Genomic DNA, 13,935 nt, shown 5'->3' with positions numbered 1-13,935 from the left:
AAATTGGTCCGTCTTTGTTTATTTCGATAATTCTCGAATATAATCGGTGTGTGTGTATCGATATATGTATAATCGACTCCAGAGCATGGCCAATGGAAGGAAACACACTATAGTGTATAGGCTCTTTTAGCCGCACGATTTAAGGTAAGATGGAATATGATCAATGGGTCTCGTATTATCAAAGCAATCTCTTCTTATGATAATGAAATAATTGCAGATTTTGCGAAATTTTATATATTTCATACATCTGTTTCCAAAATAACACGATATTTTTTCCTTAATATCATTATTTGTTTAGTTTTAAGAATTTAAATTTTGTAAGGTTAATGTTTGACACTTTATCAATTTTACAAGTAAAGTTAATGTACATTACCCTATTTCAAGTCATAACATTGTATAAACTATTTTGAATTAATTGCTTCACCATTTTTCGCTTATAATCTATATTTAAAGTTAAAGGAAACGTGACATAACCTTCACAAAACATAATGTAAGTTATGTTAAATAAGAAATTAAGTTGATGTATTATTATACCGTTTTAGATGATTGGACACATGGACACATAGAGAGTTATAATTCCTTTAACACCTATGTATGTTTATATTTCAGATGACTGATCCAAAGGAACCAAACGCAAAATCTTTGGAGAAGAAAAACTCTTCTTCAGAGAGAAAGGCTGGGAAGAAAGGTCGAATTAGGCCAAGAAATTATGATTTAGGAAATGGTGTTTATAGATTTAGCCGTACTCGTATGTTCCATAAAAAGGCCATTTATAAATTTCTTGGCAAGAAAACTCCAAAAACCGTATGTTATATAATGTTACATATTTTTCTTAATTATTATTTATGCTGGTATGTAATTTATATGTTTAACATAACAGGTTAAGCCTAAAAAGCCAGTAACCATTGAAAAGAAAATCAGTGGTGATAAAAATGGAGAGAAACGTATTGTATTATTGAAGAAAAGACGTGCAAATTATCCTACAGCAGATCCAGTAACTGTACATCATGCTAAGAAATGTTTCAGTGATCATCGACGTTATTTAAGGTCTTCTTTGAAGCCAGGAACAATTTGTATCCTTCTTGCTGGGGCTCATAAAGGAAAAAGGGTTGTTTTCCTAAAACAGCTTAAGAGTGGTTTACTCTTAGTTACAGGTAAATTTAATATAGATTTACGATAAATGATTAAATAGAAATTAAATTTAATGAAATATTTTCCTTTTTCTTTTAATTAGGTCCTTTTTTGATCAACGCTTGCCCACTTCGAAGGGTTAGCCAGAACTATGTAATCGCTACATCTACGCGTATTAATATTTCCGGTTTGAAAATTCCAAATCATATTAATGACGATTATTTCAAAAGAAAACGGGAGAAACGTGCGAAGAAGGAGGAAGGTGACATTTTCACCAAGAAGAAGGATGAATACAAACCAAGCGACCAGAGAAAGGTTGATCAAAAAGTGGTGGACAAATTTATTATTTCTGCTATCAAGAGAAATAAAGAGAAGAAAATGTTATTTACTTATTTGTCAGCAATGTTTGGCTTGAGGAGCAGCCAATACCCTCACAGATTAAAGTTCTAATCTTTTATGATTTGAATATAAATACACAATAAATACAAAAACAGTAAATAAAATTTCTTTTTAATTCCTTAATTATAAAAAACTTATTGTATGTTTGGAATAATACATTTTATACATCTTTGATGATACAATTGCTTTTATACGTATATAATATTTGTATTTTGTATGAAAAATGTAAATTAATATATATATAATACGTGAAACTAACAATAAGATTAAAGTTGATATTATAGTTGTAATACTTACATAGATATGATTAATTTGTATGACTACAGTTGAATCAGTTGAATTTATTCTCTATGTATACGCATGCGCGTTACGATCTAGAACGTCAAATGAGGAGATTGAATAACGTTACTCAGTGTCGTTACTATAATATGTAAAATATCCATCATCCACAACTATGTATATATCTTCGCATATTGTTTTCAGTCTAATCCAGACAGTGCTCAGCTACTGAATAGTGACATCACTGTGTTGGATTAGACAAGCTACTGCAAATAAGAAGTGTGTTAACACAAATGTGTTGCCTGTTAAATACATATGACATGTGACACGCCATTCGCAAATGTCTTCTCCTATATCAATTAAATCTATTGAGTATTCCGCTAATTATCAACGTTTTGACGATGATGCGAATATATCACTTGAACCAGATATTTCGCACCGCCCATGTCCAAGTGAGTCTCAGTTGAAAATTATGGTTTAAAATCATTTTTCTTTTTTTATAAAATGTATGTTTGTTTTGACAAATGTATAATTAATATCATCCTTCTTAAGTTTTTTATTTTGTAACAAATTAAGTTATTACTGCATGAATTTGTCAATTGTTTAACTTTGTGTAAGCAAACTTTTATACATTGAGAATATTCTTTGTGTTGTTTTTGTTTTAGGATATGGATCTATATTATCATCTTCTTCTGCAGAAAATCACATGAATTCTTCTGTGGAGAATTCAAGAACACCAGAACAATTTATTCAGAAATTTGATACAGCCGAGGTAGACAGAGAAAATATGTCTGAAAATGCAGTTCTTCCGGCGCATGATTCACTTTCAGATCATGATTTACATTGGGAAATGAATTATCATGAAGCTGCAATATTTTTAGAGGTATTTATGTGTCTATAGTACTTTAGCAGTAGCACTTATCATGTTATATATATATATGTATACATGTATGTATATTGATAATTGTTTTAAGATGTGAAATGTTATCTGAAGAAATTATTTTCATAGGAAGGTAGGAATAATGAAAAGTTTGACTCTCATCCAAAGCACCCAGAAGATTTACCAGCGTATCTTTTAGTTCATAATAATTGGTATTATGGGTTAGATTTATTGACCTCTCTTGTACTTCTGGCTTTAGCTTTTGTGGAAGAACCAGCTGTACCTTTGTTTGGTGTAAGTCATTTATAAAAGAATCACTTCTTTTTGAAACATTGGTTTTTAATTTGTGTCTCATTTTAGATGCCAGTTTGGGCACACGGATCAATAGAACTTTTTGCTTTGATAATAATAGGTATAGAATTAGCTTTAAAATTAAGATGGGTTGGCTGGCTAACTATGTTAAAACATAAACGAACAATGTTAAAGGTAACAGCAGTTTTATTCGGTTTGTATTTTGTTATTGTCATTGTACGGAATAAGTTATTAATGCAGCTGAGGATAACATATAATATAATGGTTGTCTTTCACAATACTAATGCAAAAAAAAAGATGAGAATATTAATGAGAAGATAAGAAGCCTCAGAACCACAGACCGTTTTAGATTACATTTTTAACAAAAGAGAATGTGATAATTGTATTATTTCTTCTTTGGTGTATTATATATGCTAACATATTTATTAGGGTGTGCTGTATAAAATACATTTATTTAATTTTTTAATTAACATGATATATGTTATATCAGTGGTGTCTGTTATTGACTTATTAACACTTTGTACTCATTAATATTCAGATCTATCACACAATGGCATAACAGTATTAAATGCTGATAATATGCAATGACCAACCAACGTATTCAGAAGAAAATTTCTTTAATTAAAGGAAAACAAACGTTTACATTATTAATTTCTTCTTTTTCTTTTTGCAGTGCATTACATTAGTCATCATGTTTTTGGAAGCTATGACAGTTTTAGTGCGGCAGTCATCGCATTTTCGTGTAACACGCGCCCTGAGGCCTATATTTTTAGTAGATACAAAATGTTTTGGAGGAGTAAGAAGATTTATAAGACAAATACTTTTAACGTTACCACCGATTTTAGATATGTTAGGGCTGCTTTTATTTTTTGTTACGCTTTACACAGTCTTGGGTTATTATATGTTCAGTGAAATGAACAGAAATTTTTCTACTCTGCAAGACAGTTTTGTGAGCCTATTTGTCCTTCTCACTACTGCTAAGTAAGTATCATTTGCAGTAATATGTAAGTAATAACTAAAAAATTTCTGTTGCTATAAAAAGTATAAATGAAAACAAATATTTTCTTACAATTTCAATGTTTAGTTTTCCAGATGTAATGATGCCATCATATTCGAAAAATAAGTGGTATGCAATATATTTTGTATCTTACTTATCCACAATGTTATACGTGATGATGAATTTAATGTTGGCAGTAGTTAACGAAACATTTACAGCAGCTGAGCGTGATAAATTTAAAAAATTGTTTTTGCATAAAAGAAAAGCATGTCAGCATGCATTTAAGTTGTTAGTTTCCAAACAGAATCCAGATAAAATGCGATTTCGTCAATTCGAAGGATTAATGCGATATTATGCTCCAACTAGAAGTATGTTAAATTCGTATAAAGTTATATCAAAGATTTTTCAGACTTTATGAAGTAAACAAATAAACTTTATGTAGGTATTAGAGATGTTGTTCTAATGTTTCGCTACTTAAATACTTCTGGAAGTGGAGTTTTAAGTTCAGAAGAATTTTTGAATATTTATGATACTATAATGCTTCAGTGGGAACCGCAGTACTCTGCTGTGCCTTGGTATCACAGTACGTCACAGCCATTGCAAATTCTCTGTACAGGAGCTCATGCTGCTATTAGATGGACCTATTTCGAAATTTTAATGTGTAAGTTAAACAAACAAGTGAATTTATACAAAATTAATTTTCACTTTACTATATCCTAATTGTTAATTGCTAATTATTTAGATGCAACAATCGTCGCAAATGGTATTGCTATGATAGTAAGGATATTGGAGCCGAGTGATACTACTGTCCACGGTACACTTTTATTTGCTGCATCTTGGGATACTTTCCTTTTTGGGGGAAGTAAGTAAACAATATTTATAACAATATCGTATAATATTAATATTAAATATAATATAATATTAAACTATGTATAATATTGTTTTTGATTATAGTATTTGTTACCGAAGCATTGATAAAAGTATTAGGACTTGGCACAAGGCGATATCTTAGTTCTGGATGGAATCTTTTTGATTTAGGCACATCTGTAATGACGCTTGTCGCAGCTTGTATTTTATGTCTATTTCCTACGGCAACATTTTTCGTCTTATTCAGACCACTTAGAATTTTAAGATTATTTAAAATGAAAAAGAGATACCGAGATGTGTTTGGTACTCTAGTTATTTTAACTCCTTTAATGTCTTCTACCGCAGTAGTCATGCTTGTTTTATATTATTTCTTTGCGATTATCGGAATGGAATTATTTGCGGGATATAATATGCGAAATTGTTGCAAGTAAGTGTAAATTGAACAACTTTTATTTTTATGAATTTCATTTTTTAAGATATATATATTACATAATTGAACTGTTTGGCAGAAACACAACAGTTGAAGATTTTTATAAATATTCTGTCAATGAAAGTACCACACTAGGATATTATTATCTTAATACTTTTGACAATCTTATAGCCAGTTGTATGACTCTTTTTGAGTTGACAGTTGTTAATAATTGGTTTATTTTAATGAATGCATACGCATTCACTGTTGGAATGTATACAAGAATCTATTTTATGGTATTTTATCTGGTGACAATGATTGTGTTAACAATTGTGGTATCTAGCTTTTTGGAAGCATTTCGATTTAGGATACATTATAAGAAATCAACATCTAAACGCGATGGTGATTATATTTTAATATTTCATCACGATAATCATAAACATATAAATTTTAAAAATACATTTTTCAATTGAATTAAAACTAGATTTATTCTACTTAATAATTCTTGTAATCTTTTTACATGTGTTTTACAGAAGAAAAAATGCTTCATGAAGAAGTGGAATTAAAATGGGATGAATTACAATGCATGATCGAAGATTTTCAAATTTTAGAAAAATTACGACCTTCACTCATAGTTGGTGTAAGTTTATAGGTAATTGGTATTTTATTTATGTGATTTTATAATTGCATTAATGTTACAGGGAACTACTGCATTTATTGGTTCACGGCCTCGAACGCGAGAAGTATTGCAGAGAAAAATGTATACAAATGAAATAAACGAATGGATTGCAGAAGTAGTACAAACTGAGAGACAATTTTTGTCAAATACTTCTCATAATTCGGAAGAAGATTGCACGGATGATATGATCTCGGAATCAAATCATCTAGGAGTAACAGAAAACTTGTGACACTCATCTAATGTTGTATAGTAATAGTAATAAATTAAACCTATTTAACAAATGTATATCCGTGCAACATGCTGATTTAAAAGGTTGTAACATAAACCTAAGTAGTACAAGTAAAATTTTTACTAAATTTATGAAATAAATGTGAAACCATATATTGAATGGAATATGAAAAATGAAATCTTTTTATTTCAGATTACACGCAGTGATTCGTTGATCAATAATTTTATAAAATTTAACATCCAGAATATGAATGATCATTACCTCAGGTACAAAATTTAATTCTCCTATCTTTTTCTGGAGACGAACGTGAAGTACTAATTACAAAATATGATGTTTAACTACATCACAGTTCAATATAATTTTACAAAATTTAATAACTCGTCATATTTTTCTTTTAAAATTCTACAATATTTATTCATCTTTTTTTTGTTATAAACGTGACATTGTTTTAAATAAGGTTTTTTTTTATATAAATCAGACCCTTTCCACTATTTATTATACCCACTACCCTTTCTATCATGTAATAGTATACAATGCACATTTATAATGGTATTAGAAAATCATTAATTCCTAGTCTTTTTAATTATGCTTTCTGTTTTACAATTTTATTTAACAATTGAAATTAAAACAATGAAGGAACAGAAAGTAGTATATTGAAATAGTTATTGCTATGTGTATGTATGGCGCTAATAAAGAACTAATATTTAATATAAATTCTAAAAATTTTTTTAAGGAACAATACTATTATGCTTGTGAATAATTGTAGACAAAATATAGATTATATTAAAATATATTGCAAACAAAAGAAAATTTATTTGTTAATTTAAATTCATAGTATATTATTTATGAATTTGTACACCAGGAACCCCTAAAGTTGTTAACGTGACAGTAAAACCGTCTGCAATTAATTTTCGTGATATACTAGAAATTGTTTCTGGCTGGGTATCAGGTAACAATAAAATAAATGCATGCCCACCGCCTCCAGCACCTGTAAGTTTTGCTGCTAAAGCATAATTTTGTGCCTCTGCACAAATCCTGTCTAAGGAGGGATGCGAAACTTGACATGTAGCTAACAATCCTTGATTCATGTTAATAAGTGTCTGTAATAATATGATAAACAGTAAGGAAATTTGAATATTAAAATTTGTATACATAATAAATACTTACCATTAATTGTTTATAGTTTTCATACAGAGATTCATTATCAGTGGTTGAAAGATTTTTAAGTTTCTGTATGATTTTTATTGCTTCCATTGAAATATTATCAATAGAATCCATAATGAGATCAATAATAACAGGATATTTGTGTTTCAGCTCTAAGTATCTTTCCATCAACGCTTTTGTGCTTCTATTAACTCTTGTGTCTACTAATAGAATTTTCATGGTTTGTACATTGCTTATTGGTTTCATACAATGACCTTTCTTAAATTCAATCATCGATCCGTACGTACATATGGAATTATCTATTCCAGATGGATTACCATGCATGATCCTCTCACAATTTAAAGCATATTTCGAAATCATTTCTAAATCAGAAACACCGAATTCTTTGCAGATATTTTTTCTCAAATATGACCAATGTAAAAAGCAAGCAGCAAGAGAAACTGCGAATGAAGCAGAACTACCGAGTCCAGAACCAATTGCAAATTCATTGTTTAACTGAATTTGAAAAGGTTTTATATTTATATCTTCTTTCTGCGTAATGTATATGAGAAGATAAAAGAATGCCTCTAAACTTAATTTTTGTTGCAGATTTGTATAACTGATATTACCAACAAATTCCTTTATCTTATTATAAAATACTTCATAATTCCCTATTAATTCTATGCTGTTATTAACAACAAGGAAGTTTTGTATTTGTTGAAGAGGTATACTAATAAATAGATTTACTTTAGGAAAATATATTTTAATAACTTGTTCTGCTTCAGGTAACTCAGTTAAGTCTATTGTTGTATGTAAACCTATACTAGCTGCAATAGCTGTTTTTCCATACACTACAGCATGTTCTCCAAACAAGATCACTTTTCCTGGTGCAGACACTTTGAAGTGAATCATATTAAATTTTTTCAATTCTGTTTATGTGGCTGCTAATAAAAAAAAGCTGATTACAAATTGTTGTAAGTAAAAGAACTATCATTCAGAATTTTTCATTTTTTAATTAATCATAATTCATAATTATAAAGATTGCGTATAATACCTTTTATGATAGGACATTAATATTTTGCGTTATAAATTGTTAAATAAATTAGCTCTTTTGTTTTTCCCACTGTTCTGGAGTTAATGTCTTTTGTGAAAATGCATGGATTGTTTTAAGTTCTTCTTCTAAAACTGCATTTACTAGCCTAAGGCATGAAAAGATAATATTTTATTTAAAAACATGTATCTTGTTCGAATCTTTCAAAAACTTAAAAATTATTATACCTATGACGTTGCAGTAAAGGTTTTCCATCAAACACATCAGAGACAATTACTACAGAAAATTTAGCACCACAACCATCAGACTGATCTATCACTTCCTGTAACATTTGAAATAATATAAAGGTAATTTATTGTATATTCTCACATATTAAAAGTTACAGCACAGATTATATTACTCAGAATTAATAAAATTTCAGAATCTTATCATAAACCTTATATTATTGCTATAAAATAGAATTTATGTTTTTATCAATACAGTAACGTATCAGTTTATTTCAAGAACAAATTTTTGTTTCAATTATAAAAGCTCAAACGTTTCAATTTTTGTTTAGTCCATGGACTTCCCTTATTCACAGAATGAAATGTTTTGATACAACTGCCATAAAAGGTTAAATATGCATGCATAATGTTGTTGTTATGCTAATTTAGTTAAGTAATATTTAATAGTAGAGCAAAGTTCAAACATCTGTAGAGGATTATATAATTCAAAAAGAAAAAAAAAGAATATATTTATCCAATACTTAATTACAGTATAATCAAATAACATTAAATCAAGTACAGTATAATTTATGATATAAATTAGAAATGAATAAAACATACATAATAACAGATTTATATGAAACAAATAAGGTATTTTATTATGGTAGTAATAGTTATATGCTATATCCATTTAGCATTTTGTGCAATATGATACCACTGTACTAAATTAATTCACTTTATTTATGATGTTTCTTGATATATCAAATTGTTTGTAGTTGAAATATAAATAAAATATAATAAAATGTGCACAGGAATATATGGAAACTAATAATGAGAATAAATCTGGGTATCTATTTGGTGGTTTTAAAAAACCGCTAACAACAGATAATATTATTATTCCTAAAATTGAGATGTGAAATAAAGTTATTCTCCAAGAATATAGATCATATCTTGATAAGCCACTTTTGCAATAATGAAATGTATCTCTTATTACTTTCACAAAACTTAATCCACTTTTGTTCCTTTTAAGTTTTGTTTTAATTTGCTCTTGATTAGTCATAATATGTACATTTCTATTCAATGATTCACTACTGTTAAACAAATCAGGATATTCCCAAGAAACGAAGAGAAAATAAAAAATTAATGTAACGCAGTACGCTAAATACAAATCATCTTTTATAAACAATGGTAACATGCTAAAATGTGAAATTATTAAAAACCAGAAACAAGGAAATGGATTATGCTGAAAATATAATAAAATTGGAATGGCAACAAGTAAAATTGTCTTCTCATGAACTTGAAATGAAAAAAGGAAAAATGCCAATGCACAATTAATAAGAGAAATAATAAATTTTTCTTTTTTCGGGTTCAGATATAGATCTATAGAACTTGGTAAAACCGCAAATGCGGTTATTGTTAAACAAAGTTTGGCTAGTTGTTCATTTGTAAAAGTATTACGTAATTTATAAAGAACATTTACAGCACACCAAATGTTAGCAACTTTATCTTCAAATATACCTCTGGAAACTGGGAATAAGCGAAGAATTACGCTTGCAAATGTTTCCAGATTTTTAAGAAATGGTAACCATATAATGAAAAACGTTGCGATTACTGTGAAAGATATCCATAATAGCATTTTTAAATTAGATATTCCAATTTTTTGTTTCAAAGGTAAATGTTTCCCAAGTATATAGAAAAATATCGGTAATGCATGATAAAGTTCCATCTGTTTATAATTTAGTGCTGCTACAAACAAAATTGATCCAATAATAAATAAATTTTGAAGTATAAATGCAACTGCACCGATAAATAAGCCCAGTGATACACAATTATATTGAAAATGTCCATTATCTATTAATATCAAACTTGGATAAATTAATACTATTAGAAGGATAATCTGTCGTTTTGTGAAACCAAATATATTTGATTCCCTTTTCCCAATATTTTTCAATGTTTTATTGGTTACTATATAATATATCATTGATGGGACATAAGTAAACATGTCCATAAAAAATACGCTAAGTCTCATGAAATATTTGTGATCTTCAGATTCAAAACCTCTTGATTCATGTAATTTTACATAGGAAGAATTAATCTTATTAGCTATGTAGCCTAAGGCAAAACTATGGTAAGCTGTTAAAGGAGGATAATCTAACCCCCAGTATAATAAATCATTGTCAGTTGTATTGGTGTACCATTTTACAGTTGGAAGATTTAACGTTATTTCTTGCCAGTGTCGCTGTGCTTCATAGTCTCCAAATATTGGAGGTTTCCCTTGACCACTGTACGGGTGGTACGTAATGCACCACCTTAACAAAAGGGCTAAAAGGGAAATTAATACAATTTGCATGCTCTCCTGCATTTCTGGTCATATATGACGACAATCTTCAATAACTTATATCCTTGATTGCAACGAATAAAAGCTATTTTAAAAACAACGTCTAGTTACCTATAGGTTTATGATGGAAAATTTTAGGTTAGAATAAAGACTGATGAAAAAATAAAGAATACAATAAAACATGGATAAAATACGTACCACGTGAGAAGCATTTAATTCCTTAATTAATTTATCTTTAATATAACTTTCAGTATATGGCATATTTAATTATTGATTCTTTAAATCTTGACTTTCGGTTCTGTTGCTTCTTTCAATATGCAGAAATATTATACATACTATACAGTACTGCCTATTATTGCTTATAAAATCAGTATGTAAGTAACGATATATTAGGAAAAATTTCAAGGTACAAGAAGATAAAGTATCCTATTTTTTTTCTTATATGATTTTTATAATTTAAATAGTTTTTATTATTTCGCTTTACGTCAGAGATAAAAGTGACTTTTGAATTCGATTACAATTTGATGGAGTATTATTAATCGATTACCAAATTTCGATCAATCGAATTATCTCAATATTTTAAAGTTATTGCAAACAATTATGTGTGCTGTATTGCTGCGCTTTTGCTAATTTGTTATTATTAAATAAAATTAAGTAAATTTTTCGCTGTAAATATTACCTGACCAACGTAAGCCACTAAGGAACATAGGCACTTTTTCTGATACAAAAGTCAGTTCAAAGTAGGTATACGTAATTATTTACATAATTTTTAATATTTATTATAAAAAAGGATCAAGTATCGATAGAGACTATAATAATATGCCAGGGATAAATTTATTCATTTAAATACATTTTACATTCTGAGGATAAAATGGATGCGAATCGTTTATTACATTATATTTTTTATCTTCTAAATTAATTTTAACTAATTTAGAACAGAAGCTAAGTTTAAAAAAATGTTCATATAAAAGATAAATTTTATAAATGCTCATTATAAAATATATATATTTTTAATAAATGTGTATATATTTAATCATTTTATGTAATAATATTATACATAATTAATTTAAGATTTTTATTACATTTAAACAATGATATATTCTGCAAGTTATGGTAACAAGTAATTTATTTTAATTGTAATATAAATATCAGTTTTTAAATGTGAAGAAATATGTAACAGGAATTATATTTACTTTCAAAGTAAATATAATAATAAGAGCCTTGCACTTATACAAGCATAAGACACATAAATCTTTTAAAACTAAGACAGCTTTGTCTTAGAGCTTAAACCATCAGATTGATAAGCTTCAATTTCTCTTTTTTTGAACTCCTCTTTGCTTTATTTAAGGATGAGGAAAGCTGTGTCATCTCCAGAAACAGAGGAACAAGAGATCATTGTAATGAAAATGACATGTCAAAATTAGATTTAGTTCAATTGAAATTACTGGCTGAAGTCATGAGGTATTGCCTAAATAATGGAGAAACTAATAGGAGAAGATACTGTAAGAAATAATGTGTAACTACTCTTCTTGCAAATTATTTTGTATGCATGGCACAATAGTATTGTCTAATACCTAATTCCAGGTACAGCAATGATTATTATTATAAAAGCAAATTTTCATATTATATGTACCAGACGGTATTAGATACATCAGAATTATATTTTGCTAAATGTTATATTGCATATGTATATCCAGTAATTTGGTTTTAAAGAATTTGACATTATCTTCATACGTCAATGATTACTTCAAAAATTTTTTCATTTGTTTTGTCTGATGTTGCATACTGTATTGAGCATTTTCAGCTTTAGTAACAAGGGAATCTAACTTGGCCAAATGGGATCCCATTTTTTCATTGATATCAATCTTTTTTGATATTACTGGTTCAGTTTCTGCTTTGTCCATACATTTCTCATCATTTGCTAGTTCTATTGTTAAATTTTCTTCATTCATTGATGTTTTAGCAAGAAGATCTTTTGGATCATTGTCATTTTTCTTGCTGTGTTTATGATCTGGTGTACCGTTTCGAGACCCCACTTTTACTTTCAACAGAGTACTTAAACTGCCACAAACATTCTGTAAAATACTTTTGTTCTACAAATTGATGCTTTGAACTTAAATTATATAATTTTTGTGATGTATATGTTTATGGCTACTAACACTGCTTTTAGAAAAAAAATAAAATAAATGGCAAATCATGAAGCAATGATACTTAAAAGAACCATAAACAATTGTTTAACCTTGAATCTATTAATTTTTTTCTGTGTTGCATTGAGAATAGTGTTTAATTCTTCTAATCCACCTCCTATTCGTTGAGCGGCTTCATCAGAGGAATCTAAGTTCTGTAAAGTATAGTATAAATTTCTTTTTAGATATCTGAAGTTATTATTCATTAAAATATTAAACATACTTTTCTTCTGATCACTACAGTAGTAATAGTACTTACAATTTGCAAGAGAATATAAAAAACTATTTTTTGCTACATTTATGCTTGTCTACTGGCATAATAATAATATAATTACTTGAATCACTGCATCGTCGTCATTATCATTGACATGATCGTTCGCTTCTCTCCACTCCTCCTCGCTTGGAATTGGTAATCCTAACAATTCTGCCCTTTCGCAAGCGTGAATGTAGGCCTGAGACATTTTATAGATTAAACTAATTACTTTCTGATAAACGTTCTTTAGCAAGGTGTAACAATAAAGTCTAAATATATTCTATTTTTATTTTTTTGATCTTTTCAAGGATATACTACTAATCAAACAGTAAGTCTATTAAATATTAGTGGAAGATTAAGGGTGTTCCTGGAATCCATGTTCGAACAAATGGTGCGCAAGCTCCGATAGAAAATGAAACTAAGTTTTGGCTATTATTGATACTATAACTGAGAAAAAATTCTAATTCTTGTGAAGTAAACTTTTTAAGAATAAAAGTTCGTTTTGCAATACTCAAACATGCAAAAATGTTAATAGAATACCATGCATGTTTTTATGTTTATTTTAACGTGAAATACATA

At 28.4% G+C, this 13,935-nt stretch overlaps 6 protein-coding genes across 9 annotated transcripts; 2 read left to right on the top strand and 4 right to left on the bottom strand.

The window, feature by feature from the left end:
- Nucleotide 1: 1 nt before the first annotated feature.
- Nucleotides 2-1,704, top strand: RpL6 (ribosomal protein L6). Its single transcript, XM_034319747.2, has 4 exons — nt 2-144; nt 610-804; nt 881-1,154; nt 1,235-1,704. Exons 2-4 carry the CDS (start codon nt 610-612, stop codon nt 1,579-1,581), a joined length of 816 nt encoding a protein of 271 aa, XP_034175638.1. The 5' UTR covers nt 2-144; the 3' UTR covers nt 1,582-1,704.
- Nucleotides 1,705-1,831: 127 nt separating this feature from the next.
- On the top strand, nt 1,832-6,682 carry Tpcn1 (two pore segment channel 1). 3 transcript variants are annotated; one of them, XM_076691657.1, is made up of 13 exons: nt 1,832-2,261; nt 2,508-2,692; nt 2,819-2,983; nt 3,050-3,175; nt 3,675-3,982; nt 4,086-4,366; nt 4,441-4,659; nt 4,741-4,860; nt 4,953-5,292; nt 5,375-5,676; nt 5,808-5,914; nt 5,976-6,265; nt 6,375-6,682. In XM_076691657.1, the coding sequence occupies exons 1-12, from the start codon at nt 2,150-2,152 to the stop codon at nt 6,180-6,182; spliced, it is 2,472 nt and encodes an 823-aa protein (XP_076547772.1). In that variant the 5' UTR covers nt 1,832-2,149; the 3' UTR covers nt 6,183-6,265; nt 6,375-6,682. The 3 variants fall into 3 exon arrangements, with proteins under 3 accessions (XP_076547772.1, XP_076547770.1, XP_076547771.1); XM_076691655.1 differs by having other exon boundaries at nt 2,475-2,692; XM_076691656.1 differs by having other exon boundaries at nt 2,475-2,692; nt 5,976-6,292.
- A 145-nt stretch (nt 6,683-6,827) lies between these two features.
- Nucleotides 6,828-8,237, bottom strand: LOC117602138 (garnysstan). The gene is made up of 2 exons (XM_034319746.2): nt 7,350-8,237; nt 6,828-7,282 (listed from the first exon to the last, which is right to left on the bottom strand). The coding sequence occupies exons 1-2, from the start codon at nt 8,235-8,237 to the stop codon at nt 7,022-7,024; spliced, it is 1,149 nt and encodes a 382-aa protein (XP_034175637.1). The 3' UTR covers nt 6,828-7,021.
- LOC143306011 (bolA-like protein 2) lies at nt 8,131-11,254 on the bottom strand. 2 transcript variants are annotated; one of them, XM_076691666.1, is made up of 4 exons: nt 11,116-11,254; nt 8,604-8,698; nt 8,380-8,524; nt 8,131-8,269 (listed from the first exon to the last, which is right to left on the bottom strand). In XM_076691666.1, the coding sequence occupies exons 1-3, from the start codon at nt 11,176-11,178 to the stop codon at nt 8,428-8,430; spliced, it is 255 nt and encodes an 84-aa protein (XP_076547781.1). In that variant the 5' UTR covers nt 11,179-11,254; the 3' UTR covers nt 8,131-8,269; nt 8,380-8,427. The 2 variants fall into 2 exon arrangements, with proteins under 2 accessions (XP_076547781.1, XP_076547782.1); XM_076691667.1 differs by having other exon boundaries at nt 8,131-8,266.
- Nucleotides 9,252-11,254, bottom strand: LOC117602135 (dolichyl pyrophosphate Man9GlcNAc2 alpha-1,3-glucosyltransferase). Its single transcript, XM_034319739.2, has 2 exons — nt 11,116-11,254; nt 9,252-11,028 (listed from the first exon to the last, which is right to left on the bottom strand). The coding sequence occupies exon 2, from the start codon at nt 10,939-10,941 to the stop codon at nt 9,307-9,309; it is 1,635 nt and encodes a 544-aa protein (XP_034175630.2). The 5' UTR covers nt 10,942-11,028; nt 11,116-11,254; the 3' UTR covers nt 9,252-9,306.
- A 654-nt stretch (nt 11,255-11,908) lies between these two features.
- LOC117602142 (uncharacterized) lies at nt 11,909-13,769 on the bottom strand. The gene is made up of 3 exons (XM_034319749.2): nt 13,439-13,769; nt 13,157-13,258; nt 11,909-12,992 (listed from the first exon to the last, which is right to left on the bottom strand). Exons 1-3 carry the CDS (start codon nt 13,562-13,564, stop codon nt 12,660-12,662), a joined length of 561 nt encoding a protein of 186 aa, XP_034175640.1. The 5' UTR covers nt 13,565-13,769; the 3' UTR covers nt 11,909-12,659.
- Between the last annotated feature and the right edge of the window lie 166 nt (nt 13,770-13,935).

The sequence above is a fragment of the Osmia lignaria genome, chromosome 13 (genome assembly GCF_051020975.1).
Source record: "Osmia lignaria lignaria isolate PbOS001 chromosome 13, iyOsmLign1, whole genome shotgun sequence".
Classification (NCBI taxonomy): domain Eukaryota; kingdom Metazoa; phylum Arthropoda; class Insecta; order Hymenoptera; family Megachilidae; genus Osmia; species Osmia lignaria.
Note: the sequence above shows the minus strand (reverse complement) of the source record. Positions and strands in the feature narration are given on the sequence as shown.